General features: G+C 36.1%; 1 protein-coding gene across 1 annotated transcript; it reads right to left on the reverse strand.

Moving 5' to 3' along the window:
- Nucleotides 1–5,843: 5,843 nt before the first annotated feature.
- LOC113400951 (uncharacterized) lies at nt 5,844–17,256 on the reverse strand. Its single transcript, XM_064216309.1, has 10 exons — nt 17,029–17,256; nt 14,059–14,222; nt 13,230–13,423; nt 12,694–12,918; nt 11,973–12,144; nt 11,730–11,904; nt 10,670–11,330; nt 10,479–10,594; nt 10,060–10,165; nt 5,844–6,013 (listed from the first exon to the last, which is right to left on the reverse strand). The coding sequence occupies exons 1-10, from the start codon at nt 17,254–17,256 to the stop codon at nt 5,844–5,846; spliced, it is 2,211 nt and encodes a 736-aa protein (XP_064072379.1).
- Between the last annotated feature and the right edge of the window lie 3,705 nt (nt 17,257–20,961).

Genomic DNA, 20,961 nt, shown 5'->3' on the forward strand with positions numbered 1-20,961 from the left:
GTGCCCATCACGGATTCATCATAAATAAATCATTTTAAGAGTGATACTAATATCAGCATATTTGTATCCTCGGCATTGGAAAAGCGTGGCGGAATCAAATTCAAACCCTATCCTCGAGTATGTCCGCTATTTCACGCCCAAATCAATGAACCGAATTTGATGAAATTTGTTATGAAGTAAACTTGAAGGAAGGACGGAGGCTAATTTTTGATGTCTGTGTTAGGCAAAACAAACTGACGGCAAGCAACGCGAGCGATGCCGCGGGTGATAACAATTTTAGTATAAAATTTGGATAATTTATAAACGTTCCGTTAGGCTTCGTTAGGTTAGAGACTAGCCCGTGGAGTGCCGGGTTAGAATAGCACTCCCCCATCTTTTCCCGTGGGTGGGAGGAGAATAAGATACTTTCTTGCGCTGAACACGGCGCATGCTCGGCAGGTACTTTTTGGAGTGCTTGCCGGCCGTGTTTTACCACTAACACGACGACAGTACCATATAGGTCAATCCTGGTACTTTTCTGATCTGCAGAGTTGCGAACAGTCAGCTTCCGTCACGTTTATTTTGGAGAATACCTGTGTAAGATTTGACATTTTAAGTGACTTCAAAAACAAGTTTTTTTTTTAAGTCAGTAATAGATCCTTGACATTCTCCGGTCAATAAATAAGTATAATTTCCAGCAAAATGCCTGTCGCTGCGTGAGAGCACAAACCAAATAAAATAGAGTCAAGGTTTTTATACATTATATATTCTGCCTTTGCTATATTATATAATGGATTAAAAAACCAGATACAACGAAATAATTTTTGAGAATAATTAATTAAATGACAAGAAATAAAATAGTTATTAAAAATTTCGTGTGAATTAAAACAATTAAAAAAACTAATATTATAAATACAAAAGTTACTGTCTGTCTGTCTGTCTGTCGTGTTGCTCTTTCAAAGCTAAACCGTTGAAACGGATTCGAAAAATTTTGGTATGAAGAAAGCTTGATTTCCAAGGAAGGACCTAGGCTACCTTTTATACCTTATCCTATCGACCAACCCCTAAAACGCGAGGGAAGCACGGTGTTACATAAGCCGTATATAATATAAAGAGAAAGAGAAGAAAAGGTGGCCTTATGCTTTAACGTGACGATTTATGCAAGTTCATAATCATAAAACATAATCAGCCTGTAAATTTCCCAGTGCTGGGCTAAGGCCTCCTCTCCCGTTGAGGAGAAGGTATGGAGCATATTCCACCACGCTGCTCCAATGCGGGTTGGTGGAATACACATGTGGCAGAATTTCGTTGAAATTAGACACATGCAGGTTTCCTCACGATGTTTTCCTTCACCGCCGAGCACGAGATGAATTATAAACAAATTTAGCACATGTAAATTCAGTGGTGCCTGCCTGGGTTTGAACCCGAAATCATCGGTTAAGATGCACGCGTTCTAACCACTGAGCCATCTCGGCTCATACATGCAAGTTCACTCTACTGCAAACCGCGTAAAAGAACTTCGATCCAATAATAAGTTTAAAAAGGTTTTAGCGTCTTTCTAAATAAATGGGCTTTACGTAAACATATGAGAGCCGAGATGGCCCAGTGGTTAGAGCGCATTCATCTTAACCGATGATTTTCGGTTCAAACCCAGGCAGGCACCACTGAATTTACATGTGCTAAATTTGTTTATAATTCATCTCGTGCTCGGCGGTGAAGGAAAACACCTTGGGGAAATCTGCATGTGTCTAATTTCAACCAAATTCTGCCACACGTGTATTCCATCTGTTCAAACATACGAACAAACAATATTTGGCGGAGCTCTGCTCAAGACCGTCTAGGTAGGTACAATGCAAGCATCAGATATTGTGCCGCCAAAGCGTAATTTATAGTATTGTTAAATCAAAAAATTATTTATAACAATCAATTAATTTTTATATAAATGAAAAATTATCCTTCTAAGATTGCGAACAATGCTTATGCAGGCTGCGTAATAATGCTTGATAATAAACTGTAATTAAATCACATTAATATTACCATAACAATGTATGTTTTTTACTATAAATTTATTTCCATTTATGATTAAACAATTATTACTTAATATATACAAACGACTTAATTATAAGAAAAAAATGAAAAAAAAAACAAAAGTAAAATAAAACTGAACTTACATCTATAAAATAAATAATAGACGCTGTCCTTAAGATTGTCCAGCTGCATTGTATATAAAAGTAACAGCCTGTATATGTCCCGCTTCTTGTATTTAAGCGTCCTCCCCTTTTGAGAAGATTTAGAGCCTACTCCACCACGCTGCTCCAGTGCGGGTGGATCATTGTATATTGCTCTTGGTATTCAAGCTTAGTAAGCGTGAACTATTTTAACATTCTTGTAGAAAATCTAATGTGTACAATTTATATAATTTTCTATGTAAGTATTTATTTTGTCAAGTCACTCCAGCTTATGGAAATTGGTCTTGTAAGATATATAAATCATTAATTTAGTTTTTTTTTATTGGAACCTTCACAGTATATCCGGATATTAACTGGGTTATGTCAGATTCCTACGCATTAAAACTAATGCGATGGCCAATTTCGGCACGGATTGGAGAAGCAGCGGGATCGTCTCGATATATCGTATTCGGGGCCCCTCTCGCTCGTGGCTCGGCGGAGCGCTCTCCAGATCGCGAAAGTGATCTCGCCCCCCGCACTCCTCGCTAATGCGTACTGCAGCGTGATGCCACCACGGCCGTTTTCCTCAAGGCCGTCTGAAATAGGAAACCTAAGGCCTTCACCTCATGCGTCCACGACCCCAGGGTTAAATCCCATCTTGTAAGCCTCAGGCGTCGGTGTTGATATTAATCATTCTTTGTATCAAGAATGCATTTCGGATCTAAGAACTTATATCCTTTGTACCTATCATAAGACTGGCTCATACATCCTTGAAACTGAAACACAGAAATACTGAGTGTTTCTGTTTGGCAATAAGATATACAATAACTAGGTGGTCCGAACCCGAGGCTTGCAATGTCATACCACCAAGTAAGCGATTATATGATTATGATATCAGTAGGCGGACGAGCAAATGGGCCACCTGATAGTAAGTGGTCACGACCGCCCATAGATAATGGCGTTGTAAGAAATATAAACCATCCCTTACATCACAATGCGCCAACAACCTTGGGAACTAAGATATTACGTCCCTTGTGCCTGTAGTTACACTGGCTCACTCACCCTTCAAACCGGAACACAACAATACTGAGTACCACTGTTTGGCGGTAGAATATCTGATGAGTGGGCTTGCACAAAGCCCTACCACCAAGTAATTCTGTTCCCTATTTGATGTGCCTGCAGTCTCATCAGCTTTAAACAATACTATATATATAGTCCATCTTTCTCAATTAATGGGCTATCAAATGCAAGAACAAACAAGCTCTTTATCTCTATAATATAAATATAGAACTATATTCTAATATTATATAGCTAGCTATTAGAAACCGTGAAAACGTCATGAAGATAAATGGATTCGACATTTCGTCTTACAAATTTTTCACAGTCGTAGTGTAGGCGTTTGAGGAATGAAGGCAGATCATACACTTCATATGAAAGATAAAGCTGTTCAATGTCCTCAGGCTTGAGGGAGCGACTAGAGACATAATTTATAAGTACGAGTAACTTAATATAAGTTAAATGGTTTTATCCATCATATACAAATTTTATTGCTTTTTACAAATATTTTGGTACACGAAGTAATTTTAGGAATATAAACACCTAAAAAAGTCACACAATAATCTACTTTTATTGGATTTTTTCGGTTACTACCAGTTTTATGAATGCTGGTTTATATTTTATTTATTTATTTATATACGGAAGACAAACAGGTTAATACATACGTTTAGGAAAATTTAAAAAATTCAAATACCAATAAAGTCTTCCGAGTTAAAAAATAATTCATAAATTATAGTTACCAATAGTAAAGTTACGTTATATGAATATAAAAATAGATTAAATTAAACTATTATATTACAATGAAAGTACATTTCAAATTTTGGATTAGAATACTTTAAAGGAAGGTAAAAATATGTAAACATCTTTAAACAAACATAGGAGCAGTTAGATCTGAGCAATGGTATTTTGAGCAAAGACGATGTTGATTTCCGTAACATGAAATAAGATTTGTTGACGTTTTTGAATAGGAGGACATGTTACAATGACCTGACTAGGCAAATATAATCAAACGATTTCCTATTAATTTGAAAAGATGAGAACTTACTTACTTACCTTTCGATTCGGCTTTTACAGAAATGTTTAAATTGTTAGCTTCTGTTCTATATTTCAAAAGTTAGTGTGTATGAAACTTATTTTGGATACGTTCTATTGTCTATATATTTATAAGCATATGCTGGTATTCTGCGGACATAGGACTTGTATAGAGTTACTAAGCTACTAGCAATTGTTAAGCTTACTCTACAATGTGATAAATATATCTATTAAATAAATGATCTATTTAATATGGAATTAATAATCTATCAATATCGAGCACCAAACAGAGCAAGTAACAAAACCACAAGTATTCCTTTGCGCCTTTACAAGTATATTTCTTAAGAAATCTTTTTACCTCGTATAATGTAGAAGCATTCCTACTCACTGAATTAATATAAATTGTTATTAGTACGAAAAGTTAGATATTTTGTATTCGTTTAACTACTTGTGTACAACATGTATGGTATTTATTAGGTAAATAAGGAAAAGGAAAGGTTCAAGGATTGCTCCTTGGTAATTTTCCGCTCTGCTGTAGCGAGTGAGAGGCGGATGTGTGGTCTCGAAGAGCAGCGGTCATTAGGGTCCGTGAAATATCAGAATGTGGTATTATATTACATTGACTATAATAATTAAAAACTGTAAGATACACGTATCAAAATTGCCTATCATCATTTCACAAGTGAGATACGGTGTGAAGTCGGACTATAATTGACGCAATGTAAATGTAAATGTAAATGTATGTAAATTAATTTTAATGGTTTATCCTGTATCTGCCATATTTTTCTAACGAGAGATGATCTAAGATGTTTGTGTAATGATGATATATATGTATATTGTTAGATTTGCAGGTATACATTACCTACATAGCTGGAGAGCAATTTACAAAAGTAGTCACGTACTCGTCAGCCGACAGGGACGCTCAGAGCGTTCATGTGGAAAATTTATGACAGTACATTACAGATATATATGTTTAAACTATAACTTAACAATTTTTTTATTTATTTTAGGATAAGACGAACGAATGGCTTTTATGGTAACTAACCTCATTAAACATTTTATATTTCTGGTAAGGCGACGCATCTTTTTGCAAATACGTCAATAATAACTAATAATAATTAAAGTCATAGCACTTTTGACGTTACAAAAAGACGGATCGTTTCGCACTAGAAGGATGTTGTATTTACTTTTGTTGCTTCATCAATGTATTCCACGCGTTCCAACTGACCTTTTGTTTTAAACTAAGACCGCATAACATTAATATGGGATATAAGATGTTATATTACATTTGACTGTAGTCACAATGGTTACACATACTTCAAACTGGAACACAACGATGTTGGGTATTGTTTGGTGCTGTTTGTAATAAGAAGCTGCAGCTACTACAATCGTTATTTCGTTTTGAGAAACATTGTCTTTACAGTTTTTTTTTGTACAATTTCGGTGAAATTATAAAAAAAACTTTTTTCACGCAACGGAAATCTTCAGACAGTAGGTACAGAGATGACGCCGTCGTTATCTTCGCTGAGCGAGATCCGCCCTTTCGCGTTTCGGCTCCGCCTTTGTCTCCAGACCATAACGGTCCAATACTCGTCGCATTCGTTTCGTCTAGGCTCCCAGGGCTAGCAGGATAGCTCCGATGCGTTTGCGCGCCTTCTGTACCTCGCCGAGAGGGTCTAACCACGACGCTATAGCCCTACAGTGTACTTCCCGTTTCCAGACCTTGAGCGCACTCGGGGTTGCAGGTTCTGTTGAAAGACTCACGTACGCTTCTTGAACTGACTGCGGCTTTCGTGACATATGACTAAATTTTTTACTTGATTACTAATGGTGATGTATAACGATGTTAACCTTGATATAATGGACTTTTTCCCTATGAAATATAAACAGAACCAAATTATACGAATTCTTCTATCGTTGTTTCGATGCGTCAGTCTTATCGTATTTCTTTGCTGAGGCAAATGTTCGCGCCTATCTATGCTTCATTATTATAAAAATAGCATACGGTAAAACCTTATCATTGCTTTGTAATATAAAAAAATACAATAAAACCAATATAATAAAATATACTATGGTAATTAATTTATAACGATAAATACTGTTTTTATCTAACAGATACACGTTCCTCCTTCGCACGCATATAACAAGGCTCTACATAAAACGTTTACGTATATTGAAGGATTAGCGACCCGCCCCGACTTCGCTCGGAGCGATTTGTTAGTAAAGAAAAGGTTATGATGTAACTATATTTTATACTCTATAGAATACAGAAATAATGTAGCTTTCTACCATTGAACATTTTTGGAATAAGATCGTAAGTTTAGATTACCCCCTACAAACAAACAAATTTTACTTCTTTACAGTATTAGTAGAGATAATCATATAATAAAGGAGACTCGGAAACTCGGTTAAAACGAAGTTGGTTTCGCTATATATTATGTATTATATATTAGGAACCGAGATGGCCCAGTGGTTAGAACGCGTTCATCTTAACCGATGATTTCGGGTTCAAACCCAGGCAAGCACCACTGATAAAAATTCAGTGCTTAATTTGTGTTTAAAATTCATCTCGTGCTCGGCGGTGAAGGAAAACATCGTGAGGAAACCTGCATGTGTATAATTTCAACGAAATTCTGCCACATGTGTACTCCACCCTCATTGGAGCAGCGTGGTGGAATATGCTCTAAACCTTCTCCTCAAAGGGAGAGGAGGCCTTAGCCCAGCAACGGGAAATTTACAGGCTGTTAATGTAAAGTAATAAAATATATTAGACACAATGGAATAAATTTATAACGGTTTTTTCCTCTGACGATTTCTACCAGTTCACACTGGCGTAAGCCGGGTTAAAGAATTTTGTTCCATAAATAACATTCAAATAATATGTATTCAAATCAAATCAAAATATTATTTATTCAAGTAGGCTCATAGAAGCACTTTTGAATGTTAGTGTTGGATTAAATGTAAATCTACCAGCCGTTCGGAAAGTAGATTCTACCGAGAGGAACCGGCAAGATACTTTTTTCCATCATTTTTATTACAGAGTGTGTCAGTAAAGAACAATTAAATTTTTGTACATCCTGCCTAGAAATCAATAAATAAATACTAAGTACATGCTTCTATATCGAATATCGAATATGTATATATATAATATGTCTTACTTATCAATGTTATTTTTAAATTTTTGAATACGCCAAGTTATTTTATTATGCAAGTCTCCGATGAAGAAATATTCACCATTTTAAAACGAAATTTAAAACAGTCATTCATGTATTAAAGTGAATTTAAAATATTATGATCAATTTAAAATGATAAAGAAGATCACATTACGGATTGAATAAGTTCATTTACGGTTTACATTTTATTTACGTATCAATATCATTCGATACCATTTGAAACATTGAATAATCCATGGTATTCATTGAAGATTCTCGTAAAAATGGCATTTTGAATGCAGGTGATGTTGTTATAGGAACTTTGGATGATAACATTAGTCAAGTCGAATGGTTTTGTATTAAAATTGAAGATAAATGAATCAAGCACCGTTTAGAGTGCATAATATAGCAAGCTATTAGCAAACATAAGGTTTGTTAATCTTAATTCCTCCGTTTCGAATAGGGTATATATGCAGCTGTCATAATTAGTATTAATCTCAGCAACAACCGCATGAGTTCGGTGTGGCGGAGTGAAATCGGAATAATAAATTCTGCTTGAGGTTGCAGAGACGCAAACAGAATTGCAATGAACATCGAATGCTATAGCTTATATTTTGAAATTGCAGACTCTAAAACTTATTTCGTAAATATTTATACATACGATATCAATTCCACACTGCTTTAAAATATATTTAAGTAACAGCTTGTAAGTGAATCAGTGCTGGGATAAGATAAGCTCCAAGATTTTGTTTAAAAAGATTAACTATTGAATTTCTTGCTGGTTCTTCTCGCTAGAATCTACATTCCGAACGGGTGGTAGCTTCACTTAATATAGTTTGTAAAATGACGATTGGTTGGGATAGCCTCGCGCTGCCGTACGCGCCAGCGAGGAATACCACATAACCCGGTGTCCCCCCTCCCACAGGGGCACAGGTACCTTTCGGAAGGATCCACTGCGTTAAAAAATTTCCAAGCTTTAAAGAGAGGGGAAAAGTTATATTATTACGCTTAATATTCGATTGTTGTTCTGGGGTGCAACATTTTCATCCGACACATTTAAGTTCATTTAGATCAGGATAAGGGAACTTTTCAACTTACAATTGATGTGTTCTAACTTCGGCTTTATCTTCTTTTTTACAATATATCAATTTATTTTCACGCGTAAAAAAATAATAGTACAATTATTTAATAAGTCAGAAACGGTTTATCAAAGCTTGAAGTATAATTTTCTTCAGTAACAGTCTACCTCGTTTTAAAAATATTGTTTTTCTTTTTAAATGTATTGTCTTTGCAAAGTATATTTAGTAGAATAGTCTAGTTTTGCATGTTGTTTATAAACTATAATTAAGATACTATTGGATTTTATTTGATACTTAATTTATGTGGAGTTCTCGTATTCCATCACACCCTTCTCTGCACCGCGCCCTACTCCCTTTTATGTGCGTATGCTATATATTTGCTATTTATATATTTATCATTTTTTATCTTATCTTATTATAAGATAAAAAATGATATTTTTATTATATTTATGAAACTGTGTATTTATTTTACTCCATTTTATTTGTTGTTTTTCTTTAATTATGAATTCCAATAACAATCATCTGATTCAATAATATCAATAATAACAATGATGTCAGCCCGTATTTATTTTATTTATAAAAAAAAAATGTGAATGTTGTTGGTTGTTGGTAAATAAATAAATAAATACACTTAAATGTTTTCTGTGTGTTGTGTAGTATCAGTGTTATATTAAAATAAAGCATCTATGATGAGGGGAAAACTTTCAGCGGCGTGGCAGCACTGGCAAAGTTCAGCCATTTTAATGAGCGAATTCACATTGTACTCTAGTTTTTAGTCCGTAATTACGCTTCACAAGAAACTCGTGGTGTGGCCAGTTAGTCAGAAAGTGTTGATGTTTCAAACTGTTGAAAATTATGCGCCTTGAAGTTTTGAGTTTTTTTTCTAGATTATTTAAACATTGCTGCTCGCCTTTGGAAACTGGTTTAGGTACGTTACGTCAAGGAGCTAAAAAATAAGTTTAAATGCTAATGTTTGGTGAAAATTTTAGACTTAATGTTTTCATGAGAAAATCATTTACGTTACGTATAACGTAATTATTAATTTGAAGGGAAAGGTTTTTAATATCTTTGTTTAGTGTACAAAATTATCTTAAAACACCGTATATAATTATACCTACCTATAATATAGATAACTATACCTTTTATATAATTAATGAATGCTGATGGATAACGATGTCCTTTTTTACGATTATGGCTACCAACCGCACAGGATAGATTAGTGCACAAACACAGAGGCACTCTCAATTCCCGCACACTCAAAATCCGATGGAAAGGCAATTCGACAAGATCTGTGAGAATTTCTGGCGCAGAATCTTTGCGCGCTTTTCGAGATGTGGGAGGACTGGCAATTCCTAAGCTATTACTGATAGAATATTATAATATATCTTTACTGGCCTGACTCGTGGTTTGAAGCGAGGGCTTCGATATCTACAGGCTTATAACTGAGCCAGTAGACCATCGAACTCCTTAAGCATCACAGGTTATACAAACATAAAATACGTTTAAGTATATGTCAATATCATTTTATTTTTATATTTTTTAAATAGTCCATTATATTCTTTCGTCATATTGATTTAATATTTAACGGTTTACATAACTCAAGTTTAAAACTATTCAGTTCTTCAGTGGTCGGCATTTCGCTTTTAAAAGGTATTACTTTAATTTTACTTTTGACTAGTCGACCAATTTTCACCAAAGTCTGTAAATACATATTTATATATTATGTTATATAAATGGTATCAATAAACATATAACGTAAATTATACCCACATGCTTTCTTATCCCATTGAATCCGAAATATTCATTTACGATTTAGTTACGATTTTCAATTAAGATTTTCCTTAAACTTGTTTTATATCAACAAATTTTTACATATTTTCATTGAAACTTTTAATATATGTGAATTATTATCACTTTCTGGGTCAATGAACTGTTATTACTATATTACTTTATACCAATTATTTATCAATTGTGTCTGGTGTAGTTTATGAAAGTGCTAAGAATATACTTACAGATTTAGCAGGCACTGGCAGAGCAGGCTTGACGTAAGCTTGTGGACACTTTAGAAGTGTATTTAATGGAATCACCATCTTTAGCGAATCAAATGATGAGATCGCAGATATCATTTCTGGTGATAAAAATATAATTAGTTAAAAAGTAAAATATTTATGTGTCTGTTCTCAAATTAAAATAAAACGATTACCAGGATAAATTCGATCTAAATATTGTTCTGAACATGAGAACACAGGTTTAATCGTTGGATAAAAACGACCCGTGACTTCCCATATTCTTGAAATTGGTCCATTTTTTTCTCCCTCGATATAGAAAATAACAATATCACAGGTGTCGATAGCAAATCCTGTCAATATATTATTTACATTGTCTGTGTTGTGATATTTTTCATTGACTTCGTTTATTTCATTTAAAATAATTTTAACTGCGTCTTTATTATGAGTTGAGCAATACATCCTTGAATAACTTGGAATGATTTCCCGCGGTTTACATCCAACTAATCCAATGGATATATCCATTGTCATATGTGCATCCAAGATTATCGATGGTTGAATGATAATATCTGGCGCTTCAGGTATTCTCACAGCATTGATATCGTTAGTAGAAATACCCATACGACCTAGCTTATGTCTCGAAATTTGAGGTGGGTAGAGAGAAAACTCTCCCGATATAACCGTACTAGTCTTTTTCGCAATTATGCTGGCATCAATCTTCGTGACAGCAATAAGTATATCTCCGCTATAACTGCTAGTATTAGATGATAATTTCATATCAAATTTATGATCATTTTTATCGTTTCCAAAAAGTTTTTGATGACTATGAACTATTTCAGCATTTCGCAATCCACGAAGCTGAAATAAATTTAGTTATTATGATATATTTATTTCAAATACCTCGTCCGTGTCTTGAGACTTGGAATTGGAATGCACTTTATCGACAGATGGTAGAAACACACACGTGTAAGAGATATGTACAGATTTATATAGTGGAATTTTGAATAAATAAATAGTAGATACTTTTTCTTTGTTTAAGAAAAAAAAATTGGACCTTATTTCAACGCACTCCTATGCTGTAGAAAGGTGTGCCCACACATAGTAATATTTCTTTATTCGACTCGACTAGGTTTACTAACGATGTTTTTTGTTTGAAGAGTCTACGATTTGAGTTGTTTTTGATGATTGTCCGTTGAAAATCTACACATAAGACCAGCATCAGACCCTTAAGATAATAATATAAGTAAATTTAATAACCTGAATTTCGAATGGATTATCTAAAAACGTTGCTGTGATTTCAGAAGCCTTGGTATGTTGTAGAGGTATAGTATGATGATCATTAAAATTTATAAAGTTTCCCGATTTTATATTTTGTTTTTCTGAATCATGGTTTTCGCCATTTAATCTCCATCGCGTATATATTTGTGTTATTCTGTTAAAAATATTTAGTTTAATTTTCACGACAATTAAATATTCATTAGATATGGCTTAGAAACTGACCTTGCCTTTTTAAAGTTTGGTAATGGTGCATCATACAGCTGACCGATGTTAACAAATATGATCGGCAAATCATCGTGAGCTGGGAGGTTATTGGTACTGATTAATACTATAATATCACTTTGATCGTGTGGACGTTCACCAGAATATCCGAAAGAGGAAATTTTTCCAGTACCTAATACGAGTGATCAGAAAATTACTTTCAAAATTCGCAACAGAAACTCAGGGAAAACTTGCAACTATTTTTATAAATAGAATGATATCTTACAAGGAATATAGATGATCAGTTCAATAATTTTTAAATATTACCTACTTTAATTATTATTATTAAAAAAGGCCCTTCACAGACTTATTATAGACTCAAGTGGTCCATTAACGTACTCGAAACAACCCAAAAGGACGGCTTAACTAAAATAATGAAGAATCTTTTAGAAATTATTTTAGTATTAACAATTCTGATTTATAGATAATGGTAAATTATTGAAAAAGTAGTTAATAATATCAGTATTATAGGCTTTTACAAACACTTATGAATCACCATTTTAAAATTGTATTAAACGTAAAGATACCACCAGATTGGAATGAAGAACTGGTATGAAACTTAGTAGATATCATCATATATTCTATTGTATTGTTGTGTTACTTTTGAAGGGTGAGTTATTGTAACTACTACTATCCAGTGGCCGATTTGCCAGTCCACCAATGACATAAAAAAAATTATAACCAGCCATAATCGCGTCTCCCGACAAGGTTATCATAAATTTTTCTTTTTGTACATCAACGATTTTCTTCTTTTCTTTTTCCTTTTCCTTCGTCATTTTAGATTCCCTTCGATTTTTTGACTTTATAAACTCATCTGATGGTGCTTCCACTTCTTCTTCGATTGGTAAATTTTCTTTTAAAATAATTTCTTTTACTTTAAATAAAATTGCATCTTGATGTCTTTTATCTGAAGTAGTTAAAGTAATAGTTAAATTAAATTATCTTCTCCTTTTGGTTGGAGCTTAATCCACCACGATGCTTCAATGGGAGTTTATATCCATTTTGCAATATATATATATATCGAAATAGGGTTCCACGCGATGTTTTTAAGAATTGTAAGCATACATTAAAATTTATAGTTCTTTCTATAGTGGTTTGTACCTGGAATCTTTGGTTGGGCACTTGATCATAAGTAGGTACATATAAAAATTAAATATCTATGATTTTTATTTGTTTATATTTCAATTGAATGAGTGTTGTTTAAATTGACTAACGTACCTGTAACATTAGATGGCGTATTGAAGGTCCCATCTAAACATGAAGCTGGTATATGGGCTTCTATGACGTTCCAAATAATGTCTTGTATAAATGTTTCAAATGTATGTTCTCCTTCCAATACCGGAGCAAAATAACGTTGATCTCCAAATTTTAGGGAAGGGAGAAAGGCTTCTATTATCTTATCGTTCTTGGCACTAAAGGAAGAATATTGGTTTTCAGAAAGATAAATATAGTAAAACTCTAATGACACAAAATTAATGGTAGATTTTTGTTCGTATTATATGGCTCCTAGCATCTTTTAACTAATTGAGTTTAAGCAGTAGTTGGTTACACGAGCGTAAAGGTTCCATTTTATTACTGTCAAAGTATATTTTCTACTTTCTCATGTCACGTGGCTTAGTTATTATTTTACTCATTATAGGCAATGCAGCATACGCGAGACATTATCTAGTTTCATTTGCAATAATTGTTATTAATAAATACCTAATCAATATATTTAGAAAACGAATTGCTTGTGTAGTGTAGAATAGTCTACGCAGCGTCATTTAAAAGTGTTCCTATTAATAGGTCTCGTAAGAAGAATCATGTATGTGATGGTGCGGGAAAGACTCGTAATTCAAAAACGATTGATTACTGTTATCCAATAATGATTGGTAATACATCAGAACCATACAATCCAGATAAGAATTCAGAAAATCAACAGGATCAAGGCCGACTGTCAAACTATGGGTTATTTTTCTAGTAGGTTTTATTTTTCCAACAACAACACAACAACAACAACTGGAAAATGATAACAAATTAATGTACTATAAATAATTCTGATACCCACTTATTACTAAGAGCGTTAAGTCCCATAGCACAATTAATAACAACCAAGTGATTCATTAAGTCAAGTACTCTGACTGGAAAAGCGTGTCGAATTGAAAATGCGAACCAACGCCTCTCCAAAAACTGCCACGTCCGCACATAGCCGTATTGACTTCCACACCAAATCTGTAATATTATTACGTATTTAACATTTATGTTCGGGCATCAATGTTCACACTATATAACCAAACAATTATGTATGATGAGAATTTTCCTTACTTTCTTTGCTTTCCTATATTTTCTATAGATTTCTCCTTTTTTTTCTTCATTTCACCCGTCTGGCAGTATGCCTTTGCGCCCAGGCGATGGGCCGACGGGCGACCCATATCTGAGCACAAGGGGCAACGGAGCGACTTGGCCGTGCATTGGCTCGCTCTGTGGCCGCGCTCTCCACAGGCGAAGCACCGGTCGCTCCGGTCTGCCCCATTCGGGCACATCCGCCCGACGTGGCCCTTCTCGAGGCACCGGAAGCAATATAGCGGCCTTGCTTCCAGCACCTCGACTCTGGCGGAGCCCATCCCACGCGGAAGCATGAGGTCGCCGCCAGCTTATTCACGATGGCGAGAGGGCACCTCACGTGGGTGGTGCCGAGGGATGTCGCCAACAGTAATGTTATCCGCCGAACACTCGTCCGCCTCTGCGACGGCCGACGCCACCTCCTCCGGCGTCGTGGCGACGTCCAGGCCGAGCACCCGTAGATCACCCATTTTCACTGGGCGAGCCACCTTTACGTTGAGGTCCTTGACCTCACGCAACCGCGCCGCGAGACGGTCGGCTTTCTCACCACTGTCGGGGCCACTGAGGTTCATCAGTACCCCGCCAGTGATGGCCTTTTTAAACTCGAACGTCTCGATGCCGAGATCAGGGAGCTGAATCTGCGTACGGGCAGCTCGGATGACCTCAGTATAGGTCGTCGTCGCGCCTTCGACGACCGTTATGGCGACTGCCGCGGTCGTCGGCACCTTTGGAAGCCTCTTCTTAGGCACCTTAGGCCCAGATCCAGGTTGCGCTTTCCTTGCCGCGTCCGTCGCCCAATTCACGGCAGAAGCCGTCAGACGAGGGGAGGAGGGAGAGGGGGCGGGCACCGGTGGTAAATCAGTGACCGGCGGAGGAGCGGGTACCGCCCTCCTTCCCCCCCTGTTTCTCCGTTTCTTGGACGGAGGAGGCTCTGCCAATAGGGCCTTCACTGGCCGGATCGGCGCAGCTCTCCCAGCCAACACGGGCCTATACGCCCTGTCGGGGAAGAGCTCCGCCCTGAAGGCGGCCAGTTTCTCCTCCATGAGGCCTCCGATTTGCTCCATGAGCCCGGCTTCACTGCTCACCTGAGGAGCTGGAGCGCGTGGAGCAACAGAAGCCCTCGGCGTTGCCGCAGCCCCCGCAAGAGCGCGCCCAGCCTGAGCGGCAGGGGCACGCTTTCTGGACGCGACGGGGGCTCGCGCTGCAGGCGCCGCAACAGTAGTCGCTGCCGGCGTCCCGCGCTTGGGCATCGCTGAGACTCGAACAGCTCATGTCCGAGTCGCAGCTGCTCCCCTCCTCCCCAGCGCCGACAGCGTTGGAGACAGGCGTGTCCATGTGGGAAAATCGCCCACGTCTGTCTCGTGCCACCGCTTTCTTCACCTTAGGATCCTTTAATTGGATCCTGATCTCAGGTCTGGCCTTGTCGACCCGCAACTTACCTCTCCCCGACCGTGCCTTAGGCACCTTCGGGGGTGGCAGGACGTCGTTGGTTGACTCTGAACCCTGCGATCCTTCCTCCTTTCTAACGCACAGGCGTTTCCGGACATCGGGCCTCGCCTGCACGTTGTTGGTTCTCACAGCCATCGACTCCAGGCTGCGAGAACGGGTGGAGCCTCCTTGGCTCTTGACGCTCTCAGCGTGCGGATAAGCGGTATGTGTCCCGACTCGAAATCTGGGGGGGGTGTCAGATTTCGAGTCGGGGCGCTTGCCGGATACCTGCTCCGGGTGGGATTGACATCTATTGCCGCTGCCCACTTGGGGAGTTATACCTTTCAGAGTATTTTCCATATCACCTTTTTTTTTGTTTAGCGCTTGCGACCGGATGTCCTCCGGCCATTCATCCTCTCGGCACGCTAGACCTTAGGATTAAGGTTGCGTATATTGGGGCGAAGTTCCAGTCTGCTAAAGTAGAGCGGGACAACGTGCGTCCCCAATATACTCCCACCCCTGTCGGTCGTTAGCCGTGTCGAATGCAGCCTCGCAGCGGAACTGTGTCCGCCACGGAGCTGCCGCCCACACGTTTCACAGGGAGCACCACGTGGAAGTGACCGACATGCTCCCCAATTTCTGCTAATGCTATAGATTTCTCCTGCCCACCAAAAGTCAAAGCCGAGGAGGACTATTAATATTTATTAAATACGTAATTACGGTAGACCAAATTGCTAAAAGGTATTATGGGTTCGCAGCGTTTTTGTTCCCCTACATTTTTCCGGCATAAAAATTAAGCTGCCTTTGTTATCCGGCTCGTTTTTCAATAGACGGAAGAACCGACAAAGTAACAACTACTGGATCAATCCGTACTTCCCAGAAACGGCATAACAATCTATTCATACCGTGTTAGCTAATTCCATAGATTACAAAATTGAAGGCAAATTAAAAAGTTTAGTATTAACAGCGTAACAGCTGTTCCATATCGGCTTTTCAATTCCCTCTCACTTTAATTAATATGTTAGTAGGTAGTTATCTGCGCGTTATCTGTGCCATGTAATATATGTATAAGAAACGACACAATTGCTCTCCTCTTAATATTTTATAAGGGTTTTATATATTTTATAAAATAATTTAAACGTATTTCAATTCAATTGTGTTTCTCTGGTTTATAACCCAAGATCTTCGTTTATAACCTAAAGTTTCCCAATTAAGCTTAAGCAACATAACAACTATTTAAACCTTGTTGCGTGATTTAAATTCTTACCTTAGCAACATGAGGCCATATTAATACGTCTAAGTCAAAAGTTTGGTCTGGGTATAATTGGTATTGTATCTTTATAGCTTGATGGCAGGGACCGAGATCCAACCATCCTTCATTACAGTCGTGCCAGACGTCCATACCGAGAATTTCAATAGCAAAGGTTAGAGTGAATGTACTTTTGGAAAACATCGTTAAGTCGATGACTTTTCTATTTTGTAACCCCTTGCTCATAACTCGATTAAACAGATAGAAAATAATATGTTAAATACTGAAATATGCTTTAATAAACATTTGTTTGAACGGTCTGTCAGGCGTGAAATAAGTTTTACCTCTTTGGATAATTTATTTGACTTAAGAGATAAATGAGTATCTATCATATCAAAATAATGTTGATATACACGTTGTTGAACTTGGTTTTAATTCATATTCAAACCTTAAACTGAATTTTAAAAAATGTTTTGTAAAAAGAGGGTAATTTTTAGGTTTTCTTCATCGGAACTGACACGTACCCAAAATACAGATAGAGATAATTAAAATGTAGGTTGATAATTATTATGTTATTTTTTATAAGGTGGAAGATCTTTTTAAAGGGTAAAATTAGATCAGACAAGGTTACGACAATGAAATAATTATAATTGTTGTTACGTACTACTTATTTAGAAGGAATTTTCTCTCATTTAATAAAAAGTTATAACATGTTTAGTGGTAACAAAAAGGCATACGCAATTTATTATATTTTTATTTAGTTAATAGTTAAAAAGTAGCTATAACAATGCTTTTAGCTTACAGCATTACAAAATGTATGAAGTTATTTGAATAAGTAATAACAGTCTTTAAAAATAAAGAAAAAGTGTTGTCATACGGCCCAATTTTGTACCTAATTTACAACTTTTATTTTCAAAGAGGCATTCTGACAATATATCAAAAAATACGAGTGCGTAAACTTGTAGTGTTACACAATAATATTAGCGTTGCAGAACTGTCGACCTCGAAAATTATTCAGGATATCGATAGTATCATCTTGATCAATACTATCGATACTATTGATAGTATCGATAGCTCTCCGTGAGTAATACTAATGATTATGGCAATACTATCGATAATATCGCTAGCTCTCTGCAAGCAATACTATTGGTAGCAGCGATACTACTGATACTATCGATAGTATCCATACTATTAACACTATCGAAAATAAAATAAAAAAGATACTATCGATAGTGTCAATAGTATCGATACTATCTTTTTTATTTTATTTTATTTTTATTTATAAAATAGGAAGCCAACACAATGTACAATATTAATATATAACTATCTTATAAAAGATGACATTTTATTCATTCAAGTATCGATAGTTTTGAACTATCGATAGTTTAGGTTAAAAGTAATGGTTTTTGCAATACTATCCATAGTATTGACACGTGACAATACTATCGAGAGACTATCGATACTATCGCTAACACCTTAACTATCGGTGGTCTATCGATAGTGGACTATCGATATGCAATACTAAATAATATATTATATTAAGTGTTGAAGTAGAAATAAATGCTTAGAATTAGAACTAATTATGGGATGAAACCGGACTATTGTTGATTGGAACTAATTAAATGAATAAATATTTGACGCAAATACATAACGAAAATATCTGGAATACCTAGTTTATTAGATCCTGTAAACGCCTAATGTAATGTGTTTCATTTGTTTACGAGTATCATTTCATACAATTTGACAAAAAAAATTTTTTTAGTATCTTAGTATTATATTTTTATATTATGTATGTATTATTTTAATTAAGTTTATGGTATTAATTTTGAACCTTAAATATTACTATTGTTTTTTTTATATTTGTTTGATGTTTAAATGTTAATATTATTATATAATGTTTATTTATCTTACACAGACCGATACAATTACAAAGGGTATCATTAAAAATCTGTCCTGGGTTTCAGAATCCAACTTGAAAGTCGAATGGTACACCTATTTGGAACACGATTACAGTCATTGTTTCAAAATGTTTTTTCGCTTTATTGTTATTTTATTGTATAGATTAAGTAATGTATATGTTCTTTATTTTCTTTATTGTGTGTTAACATACTTTTTTTGTAATATTTTCGTGTCTCAATCCTGCTTATCTTAATTATAATATGTATTATATAGGCATACAGCCACAGAACTTAGAGCGAGTCACAAAGAAAAGATCACTTTTAACTCGCAAACTTATATAATGAACATTAACTTCAGAACAATTTTAATTAAACATGCATGTCTTGGAATTCCTGTTATGAGCAAAGTCGAGACTACATTGAGTAACAGAATGTTGAGTGTTGTGGGAAACAAGTCTTGCGATATTAGAATTTAACATTATTTTATATGGATTTTTACTGGGGTCTAAAAGACTAGAAGTACACCAAGACGTTGCTTCTTTGGAGAGCTTGCCTTCCACTTCTCTGATAGTGTATAGTGGACTTACGCGATTTATTTAATCCACTTTAAAAAATCTCTCTGACAAAATCTAAATATACTTTATTCAAGTAGGCTTTTACAAGCATTTTTGAATCGTCATTTAACAAACTATATTAAGAGAAGCTACCACCGGTTCGGAATGCAGATTCTACCGAAAGGAACCGGCAAGAAACTCAGTAATTATTCTTTTTCAACATTTAAAAATACAAAGTCATGTTAGTTAAATACAATTATATGTGTAGTGTATTTAGGTTTATGTGTACATTGAAACGTCAATATTTGTCTATGGAATGATTTGACGTATGACGTACTTCCTTTTTCTCTTCCCTTCTCTTGTGAGCCGCGGTAACGTGTGTTGTGTGAGTGCGCCGCGCTTTTGAAATTAGCTTGTGTAACGGACTTATCCTTCTCCTGTAATATCACCCATCCCTTTGGCTGTGTTCTTCGAGTGTATGAAGACCAAGGGAGCTCTCCCAAGAAGAATGTGTCTTCATAAGTCAGAGCCCAGTTTTGAGGTAACAACCCCCCTTTTCCTTAACTACAGTGCACTTTTCTCTCGCGCGTACAATATGTATATGAGATATATCCTGTCTTGCAGTCAACAAGTATTAGCTCCACGTTTTTTTATCACCTATATAATCTTGTATTGAATAATATGCCTTCTTTACCAATGTATTTTTTACAAATGATTTAAATTTATGAGACGGTAAAGTTAAAAATGTCTACGGAATTTTACTATAGAAACGGATACCTTGCCCCGAGTAGGATTTTTTGACTTTTCGGAGTCGGAAACTTGACTTTATAAACTCGACAATCGGTGGGTCTAACCATTTTAGGATCTTAGAATTTTTGAAAAATATTCCTGCTTATATACGGTCCATAAGGAATTCTGGAATCCTGGGCATAATTTCATCCTGATAGACTTACTGCTTTGAGCTCACGTTCTGCAGTGAGCCGTTTAAAAATTTTATTATTAAATTTAGCTGAAAGTTCATTTAAAGTGTTACACTTAGTAGTGGTATCGAAAGTTTCAGAACAAGAGAAATGCTCATTGAGCTTATTTAAATTAAAATTGGTATAATTTACACTTTGAGTAGATTTTCCAACTCCTAAAGACGAGAAATTTCCAGACTTTAGCTGGTTCTTCCTCTTTAGAAACACATTTATGAATGTGGCGTGGTTGACTGTCTCTACACATCATGTTGCAATGATTTCTCACCTTTATATATTTTATACGGTTGTTGTCAGTTGGATTAGTTTTATATTTTAATTTGGCCCGATTTGGTATGGCCAAAAATAACTTCGATAAAAAGGTATTCAGGACCTACAGTTCTTTGGGTTGGCGACAGGTCAATAATAGAAAAAGGAATGTGGGTGCGAAGGTATATTGCAACACTACCACCTTGTCGGCCTATACGATCGTTCCGAATTATATTGAAGCCAGGGAGCGTGAAGGAGATCGACGGTAAACAA

The sequence above is a fragment of the Vanessa tameamea genome, chromosome 11 (assembly GCF_037043105.1).
Source record: "Vanessa tameamea isolate UH-Manoa-2023 chromosome 11, ilVanTame1 primary haplotype, whole genome shotgun sequence".
Classification (NCBI taxonomy): Eukaryota; Metazoa; Arthropoda; class Insecta; order Lepidoptera; family Nymphalidae; genus Vanessa; species Vanessa tameamea.

Coding starts and splice junctions, on each gene's coding strand:
- LOC113400951 (XM_064216309.1), bottom strand. CDS start 17,256: ATGAGCAAGGGGTTACAAAATAGAAAAGTCATCGACTTAACGATGTTT. Junction 11,905..11,972: donor CCAAACTTTAAAAAGGCAAG/GTCAGTTTCTAA, acceptor TATTTTTAACAG/AATAACACAAATATATACGC. Junction 10,166..10,478: donor TGCCAGTGCCTGCTAAATCT/GTAAGTATATTC, acceptor ATGTATTTACAG/ACTTTGGTGAAAATTGGTCG.